This window comes from Marmota marmota, unplaced genomic scaffold, assembly GCF_001458135.2.
Source record: "Marmota marmota marmota unplaced genomic scaffold, marMar, whole genome shotgun sequence".
NCBI classification, from domain to species: domain Eukaryota; kingdom Metazoa; phylum Chordata; class Mammalia; order Rodentia; family Sciuridae; genus Marmota; species Marmota marmota.
In genome coordinates, this window is record NW_026000026.1 from 72,191,382 (window position 1) to 72,212,053 (window position 20,672).

The 20,672-nt window shown below is 37.0% G+C and overlaps 4 protein-coding genes across 4 annotated transcripts in view; all 4 read left to right on the forward strand.

Moving 5' to 3' along the window:
• LOC107141808 (protocadherin alpha-3) overlaps positions 1 to 20,672 on the forward strand; it is a 200,234-nt gene that overhangs the window by 101,058 nt on the left and 78,504 nt on the right.
• Positions 1 to 20,672, forward strand: part of LOC107152150 (protocadherin alpha-8-like) — a 137,123-nt gene that overhangs the window by 64,021 nt on the left and 52,430 nt on the right.
• The window catches only part of LOC107152264 (protocadherin alpha-9-like), a 133,730-nt gene that overhangs the window by 60,627 nt on the left and 52,431 nt on the right, over positions 1 to 20,672 (forward strand).
• On the forward strand, positions 15,230 to 19,623 carry Pcdhac1 (protocadherin alpha subfamily C, 1). The gene has a single exon (XM_015485067.2). The coding sequence runs from the start codon at positions 15,791 to 15,793 to the stop codon at positions 18,248 to 18,250; it is 2,460 nt and encodes an 819-aa protein (XP_015340553.1). The 5' UTR covers positions 15,230 to 15,790; the 3' UTR covers positions 18,251 to 19,623.

Genomic DNA, 20,672 nt, shown 5'->3' on the forward strand with positions numbered 1-20,672 from the left:
AATTGAAACTTATGTATTGTGATTAATTTTTATTTATTGAAATTATATTCTTATTTATATCATTTATTAGTTTTAGTAGTTTTTTTAGTTTTAGTAGTTCTTTAGTGCATTCTCTCAGATTTTCTATACACAGGATTATTTATCTCCAAATAGTTACAGTTTTAATCTTCCTTTGCAATCTGATTGCTTTTGGTTTCATTTTCTTGTCTAATTGCTCAGACCAGAACCTTTAGTAGAATGTTGAGTAGAAGTGGTGAAGGACTACAACCCTGAGTTGATAGGGTGAACACAGGTTTTTAATCTGTAATCATGCTCTTGCTCATGGGTTGTAAATAAATGTCCTTATCGAAAGAGGAAATTCTTTTGCTGATAGTTTGTAGAATTTTTTTAATTATGAAATGGTGTTGGATTTTTCAAATGTTTTTTCTGCATCTATTGAGACTATCATGTGGTCTTTGATTTTTATTCTGTTAATATGGTATTATGTATGGGCTGAATAGCCCCCCTACCAATTCACATGGTGAAGTCCTAACCTCTACTCCCTCAGAATGTGACTATATTTGGAGAGGGGGTCTTCAAAGAGGTAATGAGATCATTAGAGTGGATCCTAATTCAAAATAACTGTTGTCCTAAAGAGAAGAGAAGATTCAGACTCAGGCACACACAATGTAAAGAATGCCGTGTGAAGATACTAGGAGAACATGTTCTTCTACAAGCCAAGGAAAGAATCCTTAGAGAAACCAATGCTATCAACACTCTGATCTTGGACTTCTAGTCACCAGAAATGCAAGGAAATAAATTCTGTTGTTTATGCCACCCAGTCTGTGGTTGTTTTATAATGCCAGCCTTAGCAAACTTTGGTCCCATGAAGTGGAGTTTTATTGTAATAAATACCTAAAAATGTGGAAGCAGTTTTGGAATTGGGTAATGAGTAAAGTCTGGAAGAGTTTTGAGGTGCATATTGGAAAAAAGCCCACTAACCTGAAGAAACTCTTGGTAGAAATGTGGATGCTACAGGTGACTCTGGTGAGCTCAGTAATAAAAGAGACTGTAGACAAAACTTCTATAATTTTAGAGATATACATATATCATGAACACAATGTTGGTAGGAATATAAATATTAAAGATGTTTCTATTGAAGTCTCAAGTGGAAATGAGACACATATTATTGGAAACTGGAGGAAAGTAACTCCTTTTTATAAAGTGGCAAGAAGTTGACTTAGTTGTGTAACAGTGTTTATGGAAAACAAAACTTATAAATGACAAATTTGAATATTTAGTTGAGATTTTTAAGCCAACTGTTAAATGATTAGTCTGATATATCTTTGCTTTTTAGAGTGAAATATAGGAAGAAAGAGATAATTAAGGAAGAAATTGTTAAGCAAAAAGGACTTGGACCAGGAATGTAACTCAGAGGTAAAGTGCTTGTCTCAAATGTATAACGCCCTGGGTTCAGGCCCCAGCACTTGAAAAAATGGAAACCAGAACTTGAATATTTAGGAAGTTTTCTATCTCATAAATAGCAAATAAATCAGAAAGCATCATTTGGAGAGATTACAACTGTGTGACTTATGGACCAATCAGCCATGTCAGCCAAAATCAGGAATAGAGATGGGATTATACCAGCAGAAATGCTGGCAGCCTGGATTCCAGGGGGCAGAGAGGGGATGAAGCAAAGAGAGGCTATTGGGCTTCTGAAATTGTACAGCACAACTATTGCTGTGAACATGAATTTTCCTCCAAAGAAAAGTTTGAAGAAAAGGAAGAATGACCCTAAATTGGTTTAGATGTTAACAAAGCTTCCTGTACCACCAGAGATCCAGAAGGTGCAGGGCTAAGGGAGTAAGGCTGCCACTCTGGAGAGACCAGAGGTGGCACCACCCCAATGGGCCCAGAGTGCAAAGCACTGAACCGAAAAGATTTTATTTTTCAGCATTAAAAGTCAGTACAATTTTGCCCTCTAGGTTCAGTTATGCTTGCCTCTTATGGCTAATTTTGTTTTATTCCTTCCTTTTGAAATGAGAATGCCTATTCTATGCCTGTCTCACCATTGTATTTCAGAAACAGAAAACTTATCTTGCTTCACAGATTCATAGCTGGAGAGGAATGTAATTTTGCCCCAGGAAGTATACCATACCTCACATCTCACCTATGCTTGATTATATTATATTTGGGACTTAAGAGTTGGGAGCCTGCAGTCAGTGTGTTATGGGTTAAATTGTGTTCCTCTCCAAATTCATTCTAAACCCAGTATTTTGAGGTAGGGTCTTTAATGAGATAATTAAGTCCATTAATTTAGACCCAAATGTAATACAACTAGTATCTTGTAGTAAGAGGAGATTAGAACATCAACTCACACATAAGGAAGATTACATAAAGATACAAGGAGAAGATGGCCATTTATAAGTCCCGGGCAGGAGAAACTACCCCTGCTAGCTATTCATGGACTTCTAGCCTTCAGAATTGTAAAAAAATAATTTTTTTTTATTCCTGGGATGAATCCTACTTGGTCAGGGTATATAATTAATTTTATATACTGCTAAAGTTTGTTTGCTGTTATTTTGTTAAAGATCTGTGTAACTGTATTCATAAGAGAGATTGTCTCTAGTTGCTGTGGTTTGGAAGTTTGTGTCTACTAAAAAAATTGTGTTGAAATTTAATTTCCAGTGTGATAATATTAAGAATTGGGGTCATGAGGATGTGGTTTATGAGGGCTCCTCCCTCATGGATGGGATTAAGGCCTTATGTGTCAGAGTGGCTTCCCAGAGCATGAGGCCCTTTTGCTATTTTGCTCTTCTGTCATGTGAAGGTACAGCATTCAAGGTTCCATCTTGGCAGCAGAGATTGGATTCTCACCAGACACTGAATCTGAAAGCACCTGGATCTTGAACTTCCCAGCCTTCAGAACTATGAGAAATAAGTTCGTTGTTTATAGACTATCTAGTCTCAAGTATTTTATTATAGCAGCACAAATGGATTAAGGCAATAGTTTGTTTCTGATAACTTTATTTGGTCTTAGTGTCAGGGAAATATTAGCCTCAGAATGGAAGCATTCAACCTTCTATTCTTTGGAATAGTTTGTAAAGAAATGTTATTGATACTTATTATTTTTTCAATATTGAGGATTGAATCCAGGAGCGTCTAACCACTGAATTACACTCCCAGTCTGACTGTCCTTCCCTCCCTCAGTCATTCATTTCTCCTCCTCCTTCCTTTTCCTTTTCTTCCTTCCTCCTCCTCCTTCTTCCTTTTTCTCTCCCCCCCCTCTTCCTCCTTTTCTTCCTCCTTCTATTTCTTTCATATTGAAACAGGATCTTTCTAAGTTGCTGATGCTGCCCTCAAACTTGAAATCCTCTTGTTCAGTCTCCTGAATGGCTGGGATTATAGGCATGCATTATTGTGACCATCTTATTTACTTAATATTAAATTTATTTAAATGTTTGTTTAATATTATACTTATTTAAATGTTTGGTGGAAACCAGGCTTAACTCCAGCAACTTGGGAAACTGAGACAGGAGGATCACAAGTTTGAGATCAGCCTGGGAAACTTAGCAAGTTCCTTCCCCACCCTCCACTCCCTAAAAATTAAAAGGACTGGGAATGTAGCTTGGTGGTAGAGCACCCTGGGTTCAATACCCAGTGCTACCAACATTTCAAAAAAATTGTTTGACAGAATTCATTGGTGATGCATTTTGGTCCTGAACCTTTGTGTATAGCTCTTTTTAACTAATTAATTCTCTTTGTATTTTATATTTCTTTTTTGCTTTTTAACTTGATTTTAGTATTACTATATTTGTAGGAATTTTCCATTTCATTTAGACTGCTCATTTATTAGCATACAATTGTTCATATAGTTTCCTTATCTTTCTTTTTATTTATTTAAGGTCAATAGTAATGTACCTTATTTCATTTCTGGTTGTAGTAATTTGAAACTTTTGGCTTTTTCTCTTGGGTAGTGTAGGTAAAGATTTGTTAATTTTATTGAACTTTTCAAGGAATAACTTGTAGTTTCTTTGTCTTTATTGCTTTTTCTTACTCTTTTTCTCATTAAATTCTTTTCTAATTATTTTCTTCCTTGCTTCTCATTTGAGTTTACTTTTCCAATGTTTTAAGGTAGAAGGTTATGTTATTGATTTGAGCTCTTTTTAAAAGAATGTTGACAGCTATAAATTTCTAAGTCCTGCTTAAGCTGTATCCTGTAAGTTTTAACATGTTCTGTCTTCATTTTTATTCATCTAAGGTTATTTTCTTTTTAAAAATATTTTTAAATTGTTGATGGACCTTTATTTTATTCATTTATTCATATGCGGTGCTGAGAATTGAACCCAGTAACTCATATACGCTAGGCAAGTGCTCTACCACTAGGCCACAACCCCAGCCCTAAGGTTATTTTCTAATCTCTCTCTTGGTTTATTATTTGACTTGTTGGTTATGTTATTATGTATTGTTGAATTTCCACTTGTTTGTGAACTATCCATATTATTTTGGTTATTGATTTTTAATTTCACTCCATTGTGGTTGAAGAACATACATTGTATGATAGAAATCTTTTAAAATTTGTTGGTTTGTTTTGTAGCTTAGCATATATCTTATCATGGAGAATGTTCCATGTATAATTGAGAAGAATGTGTACTCTGTGGCTGACAGATGAATGTTCTATAGTTTTTACTATGATCTAAATTTTTCGTCTTCCCTTCCCACATTTATGTTGAAACCTAATATTCAGTGTGACAGCATGAAGCGGTCCTGCCTTTGAAAGGTGATTAAGTCATAAGAACACTACCCTCATGAATAGGAGTAGAGCTCATATAAACTGGGCCCTAGAGAGTTGCCTTGCCTCTTCTACATGTTGGGACACATCAAGAATATGACATCTGTGAAATGGAAAGTACATCATCATCATCAGACACCAAATCGGGTGACTTGATCACAGACTTCCCAGCCTCCAGAACTGCCAGAAATAAATTTTCATTGTTTTTGAGCTTCATAGCATATAGTATTTTCTTATAGCAGCCCAAACAGACAGAGGCAGATATCTTTTTAGGTCTGGTTGGTTTTTAGTATTGTTCATGGATTTCCTTGTTGATCTTCTGTCTAGTTATCCATTGCTGGGAGTGGAGTATTAAAATCTCCAACTACTGTTGAATTGTCTATTTTTTCTTTCATTTCTATGAGTTTTTAGTTCACGTATTGGGGGTACTTTTTTAGGTATATGTATGTATCTAATTGTTCTGTCTGCCTAATTCACACCCCTGTCATTATAAAATGTCCCTTTATATTTCTAGTAACATTTTTTTGTCTTGTAGATTGTGTATTGCCCTAATGCCTCTTGTGTTTGCTGTTTCCACAATATATATTTTACCATCCTTTCTTATTTTATTACTATTATTTTTGTACTAGGGATTGAACCCAGGGGTGTTCAACCACAGATTCACACCCCCAGACCCCTCCCTTTTTGAGACAGGGTCTTGCTGGGTTGCTTAGGGCCTTGCTAAGATGCTGAGGTTGGCTTTGAACTTGTGATCCTCTTGCTTCAGCCTGCAGAGCTACTGGGATTACAGGTGTGGGTCCCTGTGCCTGGTTCCTATGTTTATTTTTCAATCTAAAGTTTGCTCCTATAGACAATATATAGTTGGATTTTATTTTCTTTAAAAAATATAGTCCAAACTCTAAGAATTCTACTTTTTGTTGGATTATTTAATCCATTCACATTTAATGATTTTATTGATACACTTGGATTTATGCCTGTCATTTTCCTTTTTCTTTCCTATGTGTCATCATTCTCTCTTATTCCTATGCCTCTCCCTTTCTTATTTATTTATAGTGAGTATTTTATAATTTAATATTGCAATTCCTTTAATGTTTTAAAATGTATTTATTTGAGTTGTTTTCTCAGTAGTTCTCCAGAGTTTACCATACACATTCTAGCTTAGTAGTATCTACTTCAGATTTATATTAATTTGAGTGACATATAAAATATTATAAAATAAAATATAACTTTATTTCTCCTACCTTTTCCTATTATTGTTAACTCTGTTACATCTTTTGGTGGGTTGAATTGTGGCTCCCACAAAAGTTATGGAACCTGTGACTTTACTTAGAAAATAATCTTTGAAGATGTAATTAAGTCAAGGGTCTGGGGATAAGGTCATCCTGGATTTTTCAATGACTAATTCCAATGACAAGTGTCTTTATAAGAGGTAGAAGAAGAGAAAACACACACAGAACAGAAGGTCATGTGAACCTGGAAGAGGCAAGGAACAGAATACTCCTGGAGCCTCTAGAGGGAATACAGCCCTGCCAGTAAATGGAGTTTGGACTTGTCCCCTCCAGAACTAGGAGAAAAATTGTTGTAAGCCACCCAGGGTGTGATAATTTATAACAATTACTACAGAAAACCAATACTCATCTTTTATATATATAAAACAAACCCAACAATACATTCTTACTATATCTTTTAGACATGCTGAGAGAAAAAAGAGCAATATACATTTATAACATTTCTTATATACCATTTCTAGTTCTTTTCATTTATTTCTGTGGGTTTGAATTACCATCTGGTGTCATTTCCTTACCTGATAGAGCTGCTTTTCTACCCACCTCTTTTGCATTGTGGTTGGCAAATTTGTTACATTTCTGTTTGATGTCCAACAACACATTTCTTTATATTGTTTCATACAATTGCTTAAGATACAGGTTTTCTATTTTACCTTCAAAGTGTAGCCCTCAGAACTTAAAGTCAGACTTTGGTTAATCAAATCAGCTCCAAGAGAGTAGGTCTAATCCTTTTATTTTATATATATATGTGGTGATTGAGTCCAAAATTATGTTTACTTAATAGCCACGTTGTACTTGGGTTTTTTGTTGTTGCTATCCCAAATACCTGAAACTGGATAAGTTGTTAAAAAAAAGGGGAGGGGGTTCACATTGACTTGAAGTTCTGGAGGTGGGAAAGTTCATGAATATGGTGTGGCATTTACTTAGTTTCTTGTGAAGCCTTCACAATGGAAAATAGAAGGAGAGTCCATGTGGTAAGAGAAAAAGAATGAGAGTGAAGGAAGGAAGTCAAGCTAGCTTGATAGCAACCTGCTCTCACAGTAACTAATCCAGTACCAAGAGATGTAATTTACCACTGTAAGACCAAGATGGGCATTAATCCCTTCTGAGGGTAGTGCCCTATCACCTAATTGCCGCAGTCCGGCTGCAGCAGAATAATCGGGGGGTGACGAATAACTTGTGTACGTTGGTACAGCAGGAGTGGGAGCCGTTTATTGCAGGACAGGAGCAGTATTTATACATTCCACACAGCTTATCTAATTAGCATAAACTAGATACATCAGTCAACCAATCAGGAATCTCCACACTTAATGGCTTGTTTTTGTTACTTCTCAAACCGCTCCCTCTGGCATTTTGCCAGGCACCATCCAGACTTGTTTACAAACTCTAACATTCCCCTGGCAAAATGCCAGGTGTTATTTTGACTTGTTTACAGACTCTAACACCTAATCTCACAGGTTGCACATCTGAAAAGTCCTACAACTCTTAATACTGTTATATTGAGGGCCAAGCTTCCAACAAAATGAATCTCTGGGGAAAAAAAACATATCCAAATGATAGCAAGCCATATCACCTATTTTTCATGATGAGTTGAAAACAAGAATTTTGTGTCTTTCTTTCTTTCTTTTTTTTTTTTTTTGCTAGACACAAAACTGTCAAACATGAGACAGTTCTAGACTTTTATATCTATTTTTTTTTTAGCATTAGGTACTGAAGCCAGGGGCACTTTCCCATTGAGCTATATCCCCAGACCTTTTTATTTTTCATTTGAGACAGGATCTCACTAACTTGCCCAGGCTGTCCTTGAGCTTGGAATTCTCTGCTCCAGCCTCCCAAGTCTCTGGGATTACTGGTGTATGCCACTGTGGTTGGTTTATACTTACTTGTTTTAAAACTCAAAAATTTACTGATTAAGAGCCAGCCTATATGTTTCAATTACATTTATATATTTACCTACATTCAAGCTTCATATTGGTAAGCACTCAAATTAAATCTTCCTCTGAATTACTGATGAAGATTTTCTTTAAGTGTGGTTGAAAAGGAAGTCCTGAAATCACTACTAACCATTCTTCCTAATATCAGTTTGTTACATAATTAATGTGTAATTTGATATAAAATTCTCAACATTTTTCTGAAAAGTGTGTATACAATCTTATGCTATATGATGGTTTAAAAAATGATAAACAAAATATCAGGAAAGATACTTAAAAGTCATTAAAAGTAAATAATAATAATAATAATAATGTGACAAAGTACTAGCCAATTTCATCTTAAACATTAAATACAAGAATTATTCCCATAAAAATCATGAGCATATCAGGACACTTATTATAGACTTTATTCAATACTATCATGGATGTTTAAGACAACACAAAATACGAATACACACACATGCATTATATTAGAAAGAAGAATAAAATATATTTAAATGATTAAAAAATGTCTAGGTAATACAAATTTTTACTTGCAAAATCCCCTCAAAATTAAAAAAAAATCCCAGAAAAATTGAAGGAAAAATAATTAGAACTAAGTATATTTCAATGAGAGGATTAGTTCAAAATATTAAAATCAGAACTTTCCCACATACCTACAATAACTAAACAAAAGTGAGCTTTTTTATCAACTATGGATAAATGAAAACATACACTCAAAAGTCTCTTTTCTACCATGACACTCAACAAAAATAACAAAAAGAGCAGCAGACAAAAAAAATAAAACCACATCTGTGATGAAACTCCATAAACATTTGAATAATACTATGATGATTATGAAGATAATTTCCCAAGTGCCATGAAGATTGGACGAAGATGTGAGAATGCTGTGAAAATATACCTACCACTGGAGATTTCAGGAAGGCCTGGTAGATCGGTGTTTCCACGTGGAAATTCACACTGAGATGCAAAACCAATGACTCCTTGTTTTGGAACAAAAAGATCTAGGTAAGAGACCGAAGGCATGATTCTCGTAATCCTATGACTAAATAGGATAGAAGTCAGGGCTGAATGCCATAGTGAGCAGATGCATCATTATTTCAGGATTGAACCTAAGGATTAGGAAAGCTCAAGAGAAAACTCTGAATGACCAGTTGTCTTGCAGTTGCCAGTTCTCATCAGTTTGAAGACATGTAAAAGCTATGGTACACACAAAACACTCTATCAAAATGGCAAAAAAAGATAATGTTTAACTTTAAATCAAAGTATTTGTTATCCATCTGATTACATATTCTACTTGCAAGTAGCTGGTCTTGGAAGAACTTCTCTCAAAGATAAGTAGTGCTCAAAAGAGCCAACATAGGATCTATATTCATATTGCAAGAAAGGAAAAACTATATACATGACAAATTACAGATGAGAATACACAACTGAAATTTTTTACAAGCAGATTTTTAACCAGAAGTCTTTAGCCAAAAGATTCACAAAACCTAATTAATCAATTATTTTAAGATTAAGAAATAAATATTGTATATATTTATCATATACAGCATGCTGTGAAGTGTGAATATATTGTGGAATGGTTTAATAAAACTAATTAATGTAGTAATTACCTCACATACTTTTTGCACTGATAGCACTTAAAATTTACTCTGCAGTTTTTGAGAATAGAATACATTGTTGTTAATAGATCTTTTGAATTTATTTCTCCTAACTGAAATTTTGTATCCTTTGACCAACATCTCCCCACTCCAACCCCTTTTAACCACCACGCTATTGCCTTCTTTTATTAATTCAATTTTGTTCGATTTCATGTGCCATCATCCCTGGGTATCTGTGGTATTGGCTCCAGGGCCCCCACAGATTCCAAATCTTATGGATGATTAAGTTTCTTATATAAAATGTGCATAAAACATATCACATCCTTCTGTATACTTTAAATCATCTCTAGTTTAATTATAATACCTAATGTAATGTAAGTGATATGTAAATATTTGTTACATTTTATTGTTTACGGAATAATGACAAGAAAAAATGTGCATGTTCAGTTTAGAAGCAACTTTTAAAAAGTATTTTTGATCAGTAGTTGGTTGAATTCAGAGATGTGAAATCCATGGATATGGAGGACTAACTGTGAAAATGAGATCATGTGATATTTATCTTTCCGTGCCTGGCTTATTTTACTTATATCCTCTGGATTCATCTATGTTATCACAAATGACAAGGTTTCCTTCTTCTTTAGTATTCTGTAGTGTATATATACCACATTTTCTTTATCCATTTACTCACTGATGACTCACTGATGGAGACATAGGTTGATTCCATATCTAAGCTGTTTTGAATATTGAACATGAGAGTACAAATTGTAGTCTCTTTGACATATTGGTTTCATCTTCCTTAAATATACACCCAATAGTGGGATTGCCAGATCATATGGCCATTTTTTCTTCAACTTTTTGAGGAACCTCCATGCTGTTTTGCATTACAGCTGTACTAATTTATATTCCTACCAACATCATGCAGGGATTCCCTTTTTTCCACATCTTTACTAACATCTCTTTCATCTTTGACAACAGTCATTCTAACAGATGTGAGATAATATCTAACTGTGGTTTAAATTTGCATTTCCCTGATAATTAGTGATTTTGAGCATTTTTCATATACCTGTTGACCATTGTGTGTATGTGTGTGTCAGGGGGTGGGGTGTGTTTTGAGATATCTATTCAGTTTCCTTACTCCTCCTTTTTCCCCCCTCCCAGTGCTGAGGATCCAACTTGGGGCCTTGCATATGCTAGGAAAATGCTCTACCTCTGAATTATGTCTGCCATCCCCTTTACTCATTTTATTTCTTCTTTAAAATTAAAAGTTTTTTAACCTACTGCCTAGAAGTAAAATTAGAGAAAATTAGAATATAAAAATAAATACAATTTGCATTAATGAACATTCTACTCAAAGTGAAAAATAGCAATAAAAATCATGTATGTAAGTCAAACTTCATCAAAAGCACAAAATAGTATTTGTTACTTTCATGAGAAAAAAAAAATGTGAACACTAAAAATATGTTAACACACACACACATTTTTGTCTCAAATTTTAAAATGCACTCAAATTTCTCATTCTTAATCTAAAACTAGTTATAACTTCCTCCAAAACATACTCATTTTCATTAGTACACACAAAACTCCTAGCATCTACTGGAAAGACCCACACTGATATGATTAAGCTTTACCCTGCATTTGCAGAATGACAAAGCACAGTTCATCATATTAAGAAGATAATAATTTTATTTATTTTGCCTATAAATAAGAAATTGGTAACTTGGACTGTCTTCTAATCCTTTATTCATTTCAAATGTGTTGTTTTCTTATCATTGAATTGTTTGAGTTCCTTATCTATTTTGTATATTCACCTGTGAATATATGGTGTTCAATATTTTCTTCAGTTCTGTTTGGAAAACTTAATTTTCAATGGCCTCAGAGAATCTAGAACTCAAAACAGAATTCCAGAGTTTCAATGATAAAATGAAAAGCCACAAAAGTCATGAAAAGTGAGCTGGAACAATTCATTACATAAATGGAAGAGAAATATAAAGTCACCACAGAAATTAAGGCCATATTAGAAGCAGTAAAAAAGGTGAACAGGTTCTGCCTAGCATGTAGTCCAGAGCAAGAAGAAATACTTGAGAAATTTGAGAAAAATAAATGGGAAATGACAAATAATTTAGCAGAATTAGAAAAGCATAGATTTGAAACACAGAAAAAAAGAAATCCAACTTACTCCTAATAAATGTCCTCAAAAAGACAAAATATGTGGAAAAGGAAAAAATACCCAAAGGGACCATTCAAGGGAAAAAATTTTGAAATACAAATAAACTTCAGATTTTTACTTCCAGCAATATAAATCTACTTTTGTCTTTAGCCTGTGATAACTCAGCAAATAAGCATTGGCAGTGGTTTGCCCTGATGGTCAGACTGCAATCTTGGACTCTTATCACATATAAAGTATTTAGAATGAAAGGACAAGACATCTTTTTCTTGGAGCTAATTGATCTACCTGAAATATGACTTAAGTTCTGAGGGTCACTATTTGAAGATGGAAAATATTTTTATAGAAAGGTTTTTTTTTTTTGGTCAAGTCTGACTTTATTTTTTTAATTTGTTATAATTAATTATACATGACAGCAGAATGCATTTTGATTCATAGTACACAAATGGAGCACAATTTTTCATTTCTCTGGTTGTATACAAAGTAGAGTCACACCATTTATGTCTTTATACATGTACTTATTGGTACATCATTAATAAAAATAACAAGTAAACATAACATAGAGTTATGTTTATATGTTTTATATTAGAATGTAAATTTACAAAGAAAGGTCCAAGACACTTTAGAAGGTATGTATGTCATAGAGAACAATTAGTTCCTTAGAATAAAAACTTGGCAAAGAAATTCTGTAGTGATTTGTTATTGGTAAAGAGTCTAAGATAAAAAAAAGAAAAGACTCAAGAGGATGTTTTATATCAAGAGTGCTTAGCTACTTTAGAAACTTGAGAAACAAAATTAAATGACACAGATCTCTATCTTCAAAGAACTCCCACTCTATTAGACTTGCTTTGGGCACTTGGTTAAACTATCATACAGGATTAAAGTCTGTTTTTAATGTGATGATGATTAGTTTCCATAGTACCTAATATATTTCTAGGGAACAATCTTAAGCACTAAGAAAATTTTGTTTACAGTACAAGTATCCTTTTACACAAGTGCTTAAGTGGGTATCAGATTCAATATTTTCTTCTTTGGCTTTGAGATCTGTAATAAGAATGCATGCAATAGTACTAATCTTCTGAATGTATAGCTGAAGGCAAGTTTAATGGAAGGGCTTTATAATAATAGTTTGGTCAACAGAGCTTAAGCAGAAATTAAGATTATGATTTGCAGGCTGGGGCTGTGGCTCAGTATTTTGCACTTGCCTGGCACGTGTGAGGCGCTGGGTTCAATTCTCAGCACCATGTATAAATAAATAAAGGTCTATCAGCAAATTTAAAAAACCTATTTAAAAAAAGATTATAATTTACATACTTTCCACTTAAAATTATAAATGCACTTATGTAAAATATTGGAAATACCTGAATTAGGAGAAACTGGAAAATTCCATAAAATGACAAAATGAAATATTAGCAATGCAAGGTTGAAATATTAACATTGAAAGTTTCTGCTAAAGAGACATTTTGTTGATTAAGGATTTTAATGTTCATCTGGTCATCCTGTCCCAAAAGCAATATTCTCTAGTCGTCTTCATGGGGGTATCCTTTCTCCTGAATTTTTTTTTTTTTTTTTTACAAATCCCTGTTTATTTGAATAAGAATGAAATGTTATACCTGGAGTCAGGGAGGCATATGGCGAAATAGATCTCACCAGGCAGGTGCTATTCTGTTATTCTTGACACCAATTAAATGCCTTGAAAACAGATGTTAGTGGCAGTTTAAGTGGGGCTATAGGAAAAAGGAAAGCTAGAAATCTTAGGAATATGTGAAGGATTTTTGTGGTAAATTTCCATAGTGGTTCTCTGTATGAGTATTTCCTTTTCGTCATACCTTAATTTTTGCCTACACATACTGTCCACCTAGATATAGTTTAGTATTCTTAAACCTGGTGTAAGAGGCTTCACTGTAGGTCTAAAATTAAGAGGTTTTTCCAAAAGTCAAATGCCATCTCTCCAAATGTATTTCATATGCTACTAGTGGAAAGAATAACTTTTAATCCCAAAGCAGTTAGCTTGACTAGTAGCAGTAAATGAAGACAAGGAAATACAAATCCTAATCTTTGGCACTGAAGCCAATAATTTGTTTTGTTTTTGAAATTTGTTTAAGAATAAGTTCAAATTTTTGTGGGCTATTTCATATCCTAGTAAAGTTTGCTAATTGTGTCTACTCTTGTGGCTGAACCTAATGGGCAGCATGTTTCTTGTTTAAATTTTGTCTGAGACTTAGTTCCTTAATTCACAAAGGCAAACTAATCAGGGTGCACTTACTATTTACACTGCCTTATGTTACATCCTATATATAGTTCCCTGGAAGAAACAGGGAATGGATTTGTGATGTACAGGGGAGGTAAATGGTTCTCAGTGGAACACTGAACTCCACTTTTCAGTGGGAGAGTTCCACTTTTGATCTTAAAAATAGAGTTCTGGAGTTGTCACCCTCCCCACAATTTAAATCAGCAATTTAAAAATATTACACAAATATTCAAACATAAACCAAAAAATTGAGAGAAACTGTATAATTAACCTACATGTGCCATCACCCAGCTTCAGTAATTATCAATGCTTTTAGGCAATTTTTAACCAGAAAATGTTCTGGGAGCTTTATTTGATCAGTTTTCAGTTTTTGCCTTTCAAATTTTGATTCTTGGGGCTTTGAACTCTGCAACTATATTTAAAAGAGGATTTGAGTGAGGAATTCAGTCATTTCAGCTCGCCGGTCTCTCAGAAACTGGGTTTAGGTGGCAGGCGGAATTTGGAGGTGTTGTGGTTCAGAGATGTTTCTCACTGAACTGATCACCGTCGCGATTTCCGTGCAGAAGCCCGAATTGAATTGAAAGCGAAGTTGGAGAAGGTATTGGCATCTACTGCCTCATTGCTGTTTTTTAAAATATTCACAGAGAATGAATTTACAGAAGGTAGTTTCCTGGTCGCACTGTGGAGACTATCTCAGTACTTTCTTTCCCCTCCACATATTCTCACAACTTGTTTGGGGACAAGCTGTCAATTTTTAAGTTTCTGGTCTTGGGTATTTTTACTGGTTTATGACCTCCTCGGTTACTCTGAGCGTCTACAGCTGTCTGTACTCCCAGTAGGGCTTCTTAGGAAACGAGAAACTGAGGTCTGGCAGAAAGCAAGAAAAAACAACAAACAAACAAACAAAAACCCCACGTAAAATAGTAAGCCTTGCGCTGGCTTTGCTGCCTCAAAAGCCTGAGTCTGGGGGAAGTTTGAAGTGGATACTGTTCCCCAAAGTGCCCTCCTTGTCGCCTCCATTGAACTCTGGGCGGCTCCAGAGTCTTAAGAGGGTGCGGGAGGGACTTCAACCCTCAGCGAGGAGCCTGGGAACAGCACCCAACTCATCACAGCACTGGGTTCCTGGGTTCCTGTTTCCTTAAGCCTAAAAGGCGTGGTCGGGTCACGTTCACGGTTCCGCCTCTCACCGCCTCCGCCCCGCGGTTCTGCGCCGAGTTCAGCACTTACAGCGGGCAATACAGGGGGTCAGTGGGTCATAGGGACGGGGCTAGACGGTGGACTTGGCGTGGACTGAACCCAACCGGGTTCAGTTCCACTTACCAGCTGTCTTCAGTAAGAGGTTAAGACTGGGGCAGTGTCAGGGCGTTGTCTTAGGAAACGCCCTTAATGGTGAGACCTGTTTCTCCCGACGAATTCCTCGTCCCACCCCGCGCCTGCGGCCAGAGCCGGGGGCGAGATCCCACCCCGCCGAGACTGAAGACGGCACTTCTCCGGCCCGGGCAAGTTTACTCGCCTCTGCTCCCCTAGGCGGCGCTGCGCTCCTCCGCACCCGGCCGGATCCTCTTTCCCAGACGGCTGCAAAGCCTTCAGTTTAGCAAACAGAGCTCCCAGCCGGCCAGCGCCGGGTAATTCCCGTATTCCAGAGGCCGAACGTGGGCCGGCGGTCGCTGCACTTCTAATTCGCGTCGGCCCTCAGAACTTGCTCCTCACGGTGACTTATGGTCTTCGGGAGTCCGGAGCATGGTCCCAGGTCACCGCTGGTGGAGCGTGGACGCCAAAGGGGAGAATGATGGGTTGGATGGTGGCGGTTCTATGTTTGTGGGTCTCCTGCGACGCTGCCGCCAAACAGTTGGAGTACTCAGTATTGGAGGAGACCCAGCGGGGCGTGGCGATAGGCAATGTCGCCGCGGACTTGAAGCTGCCGGCGTCCGCTCTGTCCTTAAGGAACTTTCGCATCCTCTCCCACCACCACGAGCCCTACTTTGGAGTGGACCTGGGCAGCGGTAACGTGGTGGTCCGAGAGCCGGCGGACCGCGAGCGGCTGTGCGGGACCAAAGCTTCCTGCGTCTTGACCTGTGAACTAATGTTTGAGGACCCTCTGGAGCTGCACAAGATGCGTGTTCACGTCCTGGATACCAATGACAACTCACCTCATTTTCCTGCCGGCGATGTGCAGTTGCACATCCCGGAGTTTCTGACACCCGGAGCCCGCTTAATTCTCCCTAATGCCCAAGATGCCGATGAGGGAAGCAACGGGATGCTCAGTTACAGCCTAAGCCCCAATCAGCACTTTCGCCTGGACATGGGGTCGCGGGTGGACGGCAGCGAATACCCGGAGTTGGTGTTGGAGAAAGCTCTGGATCGCGAGCAGCTTGCCACCCATCTGCTGGTCCTCACAGCTCAGGATGGTGGGTTACCTGTGCGCTCCGCAGACGCACAAGTCACCATCATCGTGGTGGACACTAACGACAACGCACCTGTATTTGAACGCTCTGTATACCGTACCAAGGTTCCAGAGACTGTACCAAATGGGACGGTGTTGTTCCAAGTTCGGGCCTCGGATCCGGATGAAGGCTCTAATGGTGAAGTCTGGTATTCCTTAAGCAATAGCACTCAAGCAGAGCTGCGACATATCTTTCACGTACATCCTAAAAGTGGGGAGGTGCAGGTAGCTGCTTCACTAGGTGCACCAGAAACGCTGTTGGAGGCATACATTGAGGCAAGGGACGAAGGTGCCTTCGGTTTAGTGAGCACTGCCAAACTGCTGGTGGAGGTGACTGATGTGAATGATCATGCCCCAGAGGTGGACTTCATGACTATCTCCAATTCAGTACCTGAGGATGCTGCCCCTGGCACAGTGATTGCTCTCCTTAGTGTAAAGGACGAGGATCTTGGTCCCAATGGTAGAGTCATTTGTAGCATGTCCAGCAGAGGCCCTTTTCAGCTGAAGGCTTCCTTTGACAACTACTACAGCCTTCTGACTGATGGGCCTCTCGACCACGAACAGATAAGTGAATACCAGGTCCTGATCACTGCCTCAGATGGTGGCTCACCCCCACTCAGCACCCAAAGGACCCTCACTGTGTCAATTGCTGATGTAAATGACAATACACCAAGATTTCCTCAACCACAACAAGAAATTTTTGTGGCTGAAAACAATGACCTTGGGGCCTCTTTAGGCCGTGTGTTTGCCCAGGACCCAGACCAGGGGAAGAATGGCCTTGTCTTTTATGAACTGTTGGATACTCTTAATTCTGAAGGGATGCCAGCCTCTAGCTTGGTGGCAGTAGAACCATCCAGTGGGGATATCACTGCCAAAACTTCCTTTGACTTTGAGAAACTCAGGGGATTTCACTTCCAAGTGGAAGGCCGGGATAGCGGCATTCCTCCCAGAAGTTCAATAGTGACCGTAAACTTGTTTGTGGTAGACAGGAATGATAATGCTCCAGTCATCTTGTTTCCCTTGCCCAGAAATGGCTCTATCCCAGTAGAAGCTGTGCCCCGCTCTGCCAGAATAGGACACTTGATCACAAAAGTGGTAGCAGAGGATGCAGACAGTGGTTCCAATGCCTGGCTGTCCTACCATATCTCTCAGGCTTCTGACTCTAGCCTTTTCAGAATTTCAGCCAATATGGGAGAGCTCCGAACTGCACGCTTAGTTCTTTCCACTGATGCAGTTAAGCAGAGGGTGGTGGTAGTGGTTCAGGACCACGGAGACCCCCCACTTTCCTCGTCTGTCATTCTGGGTGTACTATTGAGCAATTCTGTGCCTCAAGTCCTTCCAGAATTTGAAGATGTCTGGGAACCAGGAGGGCAACTTTCTACCCGGAACTTGTACTTAGTAATTGCCCTGGCCTGCATTTCCTTTCTGTTTCTGGGGTGCTTACTTTTCTTCATGTGTATTAAGTTGAGCCAGAGCCCAGGTTATTGCTCTCAGAGCTGCTGTCACTCTTCAGAGGATCTGAGGTATGGAAGGAAGATGGCTTCTAATCATTATATGACATCAGCCACAGTAGATGTCACTACAGTAGAGAGACTAACTCAGACATATCTCTATCGGGCCTCTCTGGGACTTGGTTCTAATCATAGCAGTTTGCTGTTGCATGGGGAATATAATGCTGCTGACCTGAGAAATCTGGCCACTGGGGTAAGACTGAATTTGCCAATCTCCTGTATTCAGATTCGGAATAGAAAAGGGGACCATACAAATGTCAATGTTATGGTAAGCAAATTTTATGGGATTTGATTCTTCTGACTGGGAGATGGCTGCTAGCTATATTCTGAAATGTTTTTTAGATGAATCTTTGATAAAATTTAATTAATTAAATGGAACACTTTTTAGCATACCCTATGCCAAGAATTCTGGGAGTATAAAAGTGTTTAGAAGATTATCATAAGCCTCAAGGAGATTATGTTTTGGTTTTGAGAAACAAGGGTAAAACATTAAAAGCTATTAAAATAATAAAAGTAATATAGAGGCCTAAATCAACAACAACAAAAAATGAAGCACCAGAGCATTTCTTGAGAAACATATGTGCAAGACACTCTGGTACCTATAATGAAGAATAAAAAATATTTAAAATCTTTGTATACTATAGCAAACTATCATGGAAGAGAAGACATTTATTCAGACCATTACAATGCATTATGAAAAGGTCACAATAACCACAAGAGATGTAAAAATGAATTGCGGTGGGTATTCCAAGAAAAGAAAAAGCATGAGAGAACAGCTGGATGGGGAGGGAAACAGAAGTGGCTTTGTGATAGAGATAGCATTTGATTTGTATCTTGAATGATATACCATTTGATAAAATGTGGCCTATTCTGTAGCTTACACTTTTCATGAATATCATTTTGGCAAAATATTCTTCATTGAGCAAGGCACTCAGAATATAGCTAATGGCTCCACAACAGTGTTTTGTCATTACATAGAAATTATAAGCATGTCTCAGAACATCTATTTGTACTCATATAAAGAAGAAAATAATATTGGGTATAGGACTTAACAACCTTTTATTTTGCATATTTATTAATACATTTTACAAAGAAGAAAAATGACTAATTTTTGTGTCAGAAGCATTTGTATGTTCAAGGGTGAACTTACTATTCAAAGTCCATTCAACTTGGATTTAATTTTCTTATTATTTTAGAAGCCAAATATACTTAGCAAATAGGTAAATGCCATATTTGAGATTAATGTATCTAATCAAAGATAAATGATTCAAATACTATAGTTTATTCATAGTGGCTCTTGGCATCTCAAAATTTTTTTGAATAGAGTCAGGAAAATACCTTTTTTTTCTAGGAATTCTACACTATTACTTTCTGACCTTTCTCATAGAAATTATGGATACAAAAGAGAGAGAGGTATACAGAGATAAGGAAAGGAAAAAATGAAGCATTCCTTATTTTGCTCTTTTAGGCTATAAGGGGGAAAGGGAAAGTGGGTTATGAGTTATTCTCTCACAAATAATGATGCTAACTGGAAATAAAATAGATTCACATCCAGTATATTTTTGTAAACTTAATATTATCGCATAAGAACCCAATCTGTAAGATATGTCTGGTAAATGCTTGCTGAAGGAGTTAATAAATAAATATGCAAATTTGTGAATTGAATGATAATACTGTTCAACATCTAGGGGAAATTTCACTTTTCTACTTTTCCTGTGTATATATAGTTAACAGTTTGATGGTCACTTTCAAATTATGTTGTTTCAGTGATTATTTTCTTCCTCAGCACATGTACTAATAGCAGAGTGATTTTCTGGTCCTAGAGCTAGCTCAGTGCTATATTCTGGGGCAAAGCAAAAGTCCAGTCTATAGATGTCAGTGACAAAGGGATCAATGGGGTCACATGTTATTTCATTGTGACATTTGCAGTGAGTGCTACTTACAGAATCTCAGTTAATTTTGAGGGAGAAAGTGGGTACCCCCAACATAAACATGAAATATCAAAGCTATTAGTATATGAATACTTTTCCATCAAGAAAATTAACCATTTATTCCTTTTATTTTATTGTTTTCTGTTACAGAGTTGAGAACACTAGTAATGGCTTTGAAGTTTGGGAATCAGGAATTATTTGAGAAACACATTTTTTACTATGGGAAGGAAACATATATAAGTTATAGGAAGACTAATGAACCTGGAAGTTAGAAGGATAATTAGATACTTGAAAATATATCAAGTAACAGAAAAATCTTCACCACATTTAAAATCTTCTCCACATTTAAAAAGCTTTTTAGTTTTTATTGATGCATATTAATTATATAGAGTAGTAGGGTTTTACTGTGGCACATGCACATAAGATAATTTGATTGACTTCACTCCCCATTAACTCCCTTTTCCCTCCTTATCTCCTCTCCTTCCAGATCCCCTTACTCTATCCTAATGGTCTCCCTTCTATTTTCATGAGACCTTTTTTTTTTTTCTCTCTAGCTTCTATATGTGAGAAAAAATGTATGACATTTGTCTTTCTGAGTTTGACTTATTTTACTTAACATGATGCTCTTCATTTCTTTCCATTTTTCTGCAAATGACACAATTTTCTTCTTCTTTTATGGCAGAATAAAACCCTGTGATATATTTTATTTATTCATTACACATTTTTAAACTGCTATGTGTAATAAAAAAAATCAGAGATAGGCTTCTCATAAGTGCAGGGATA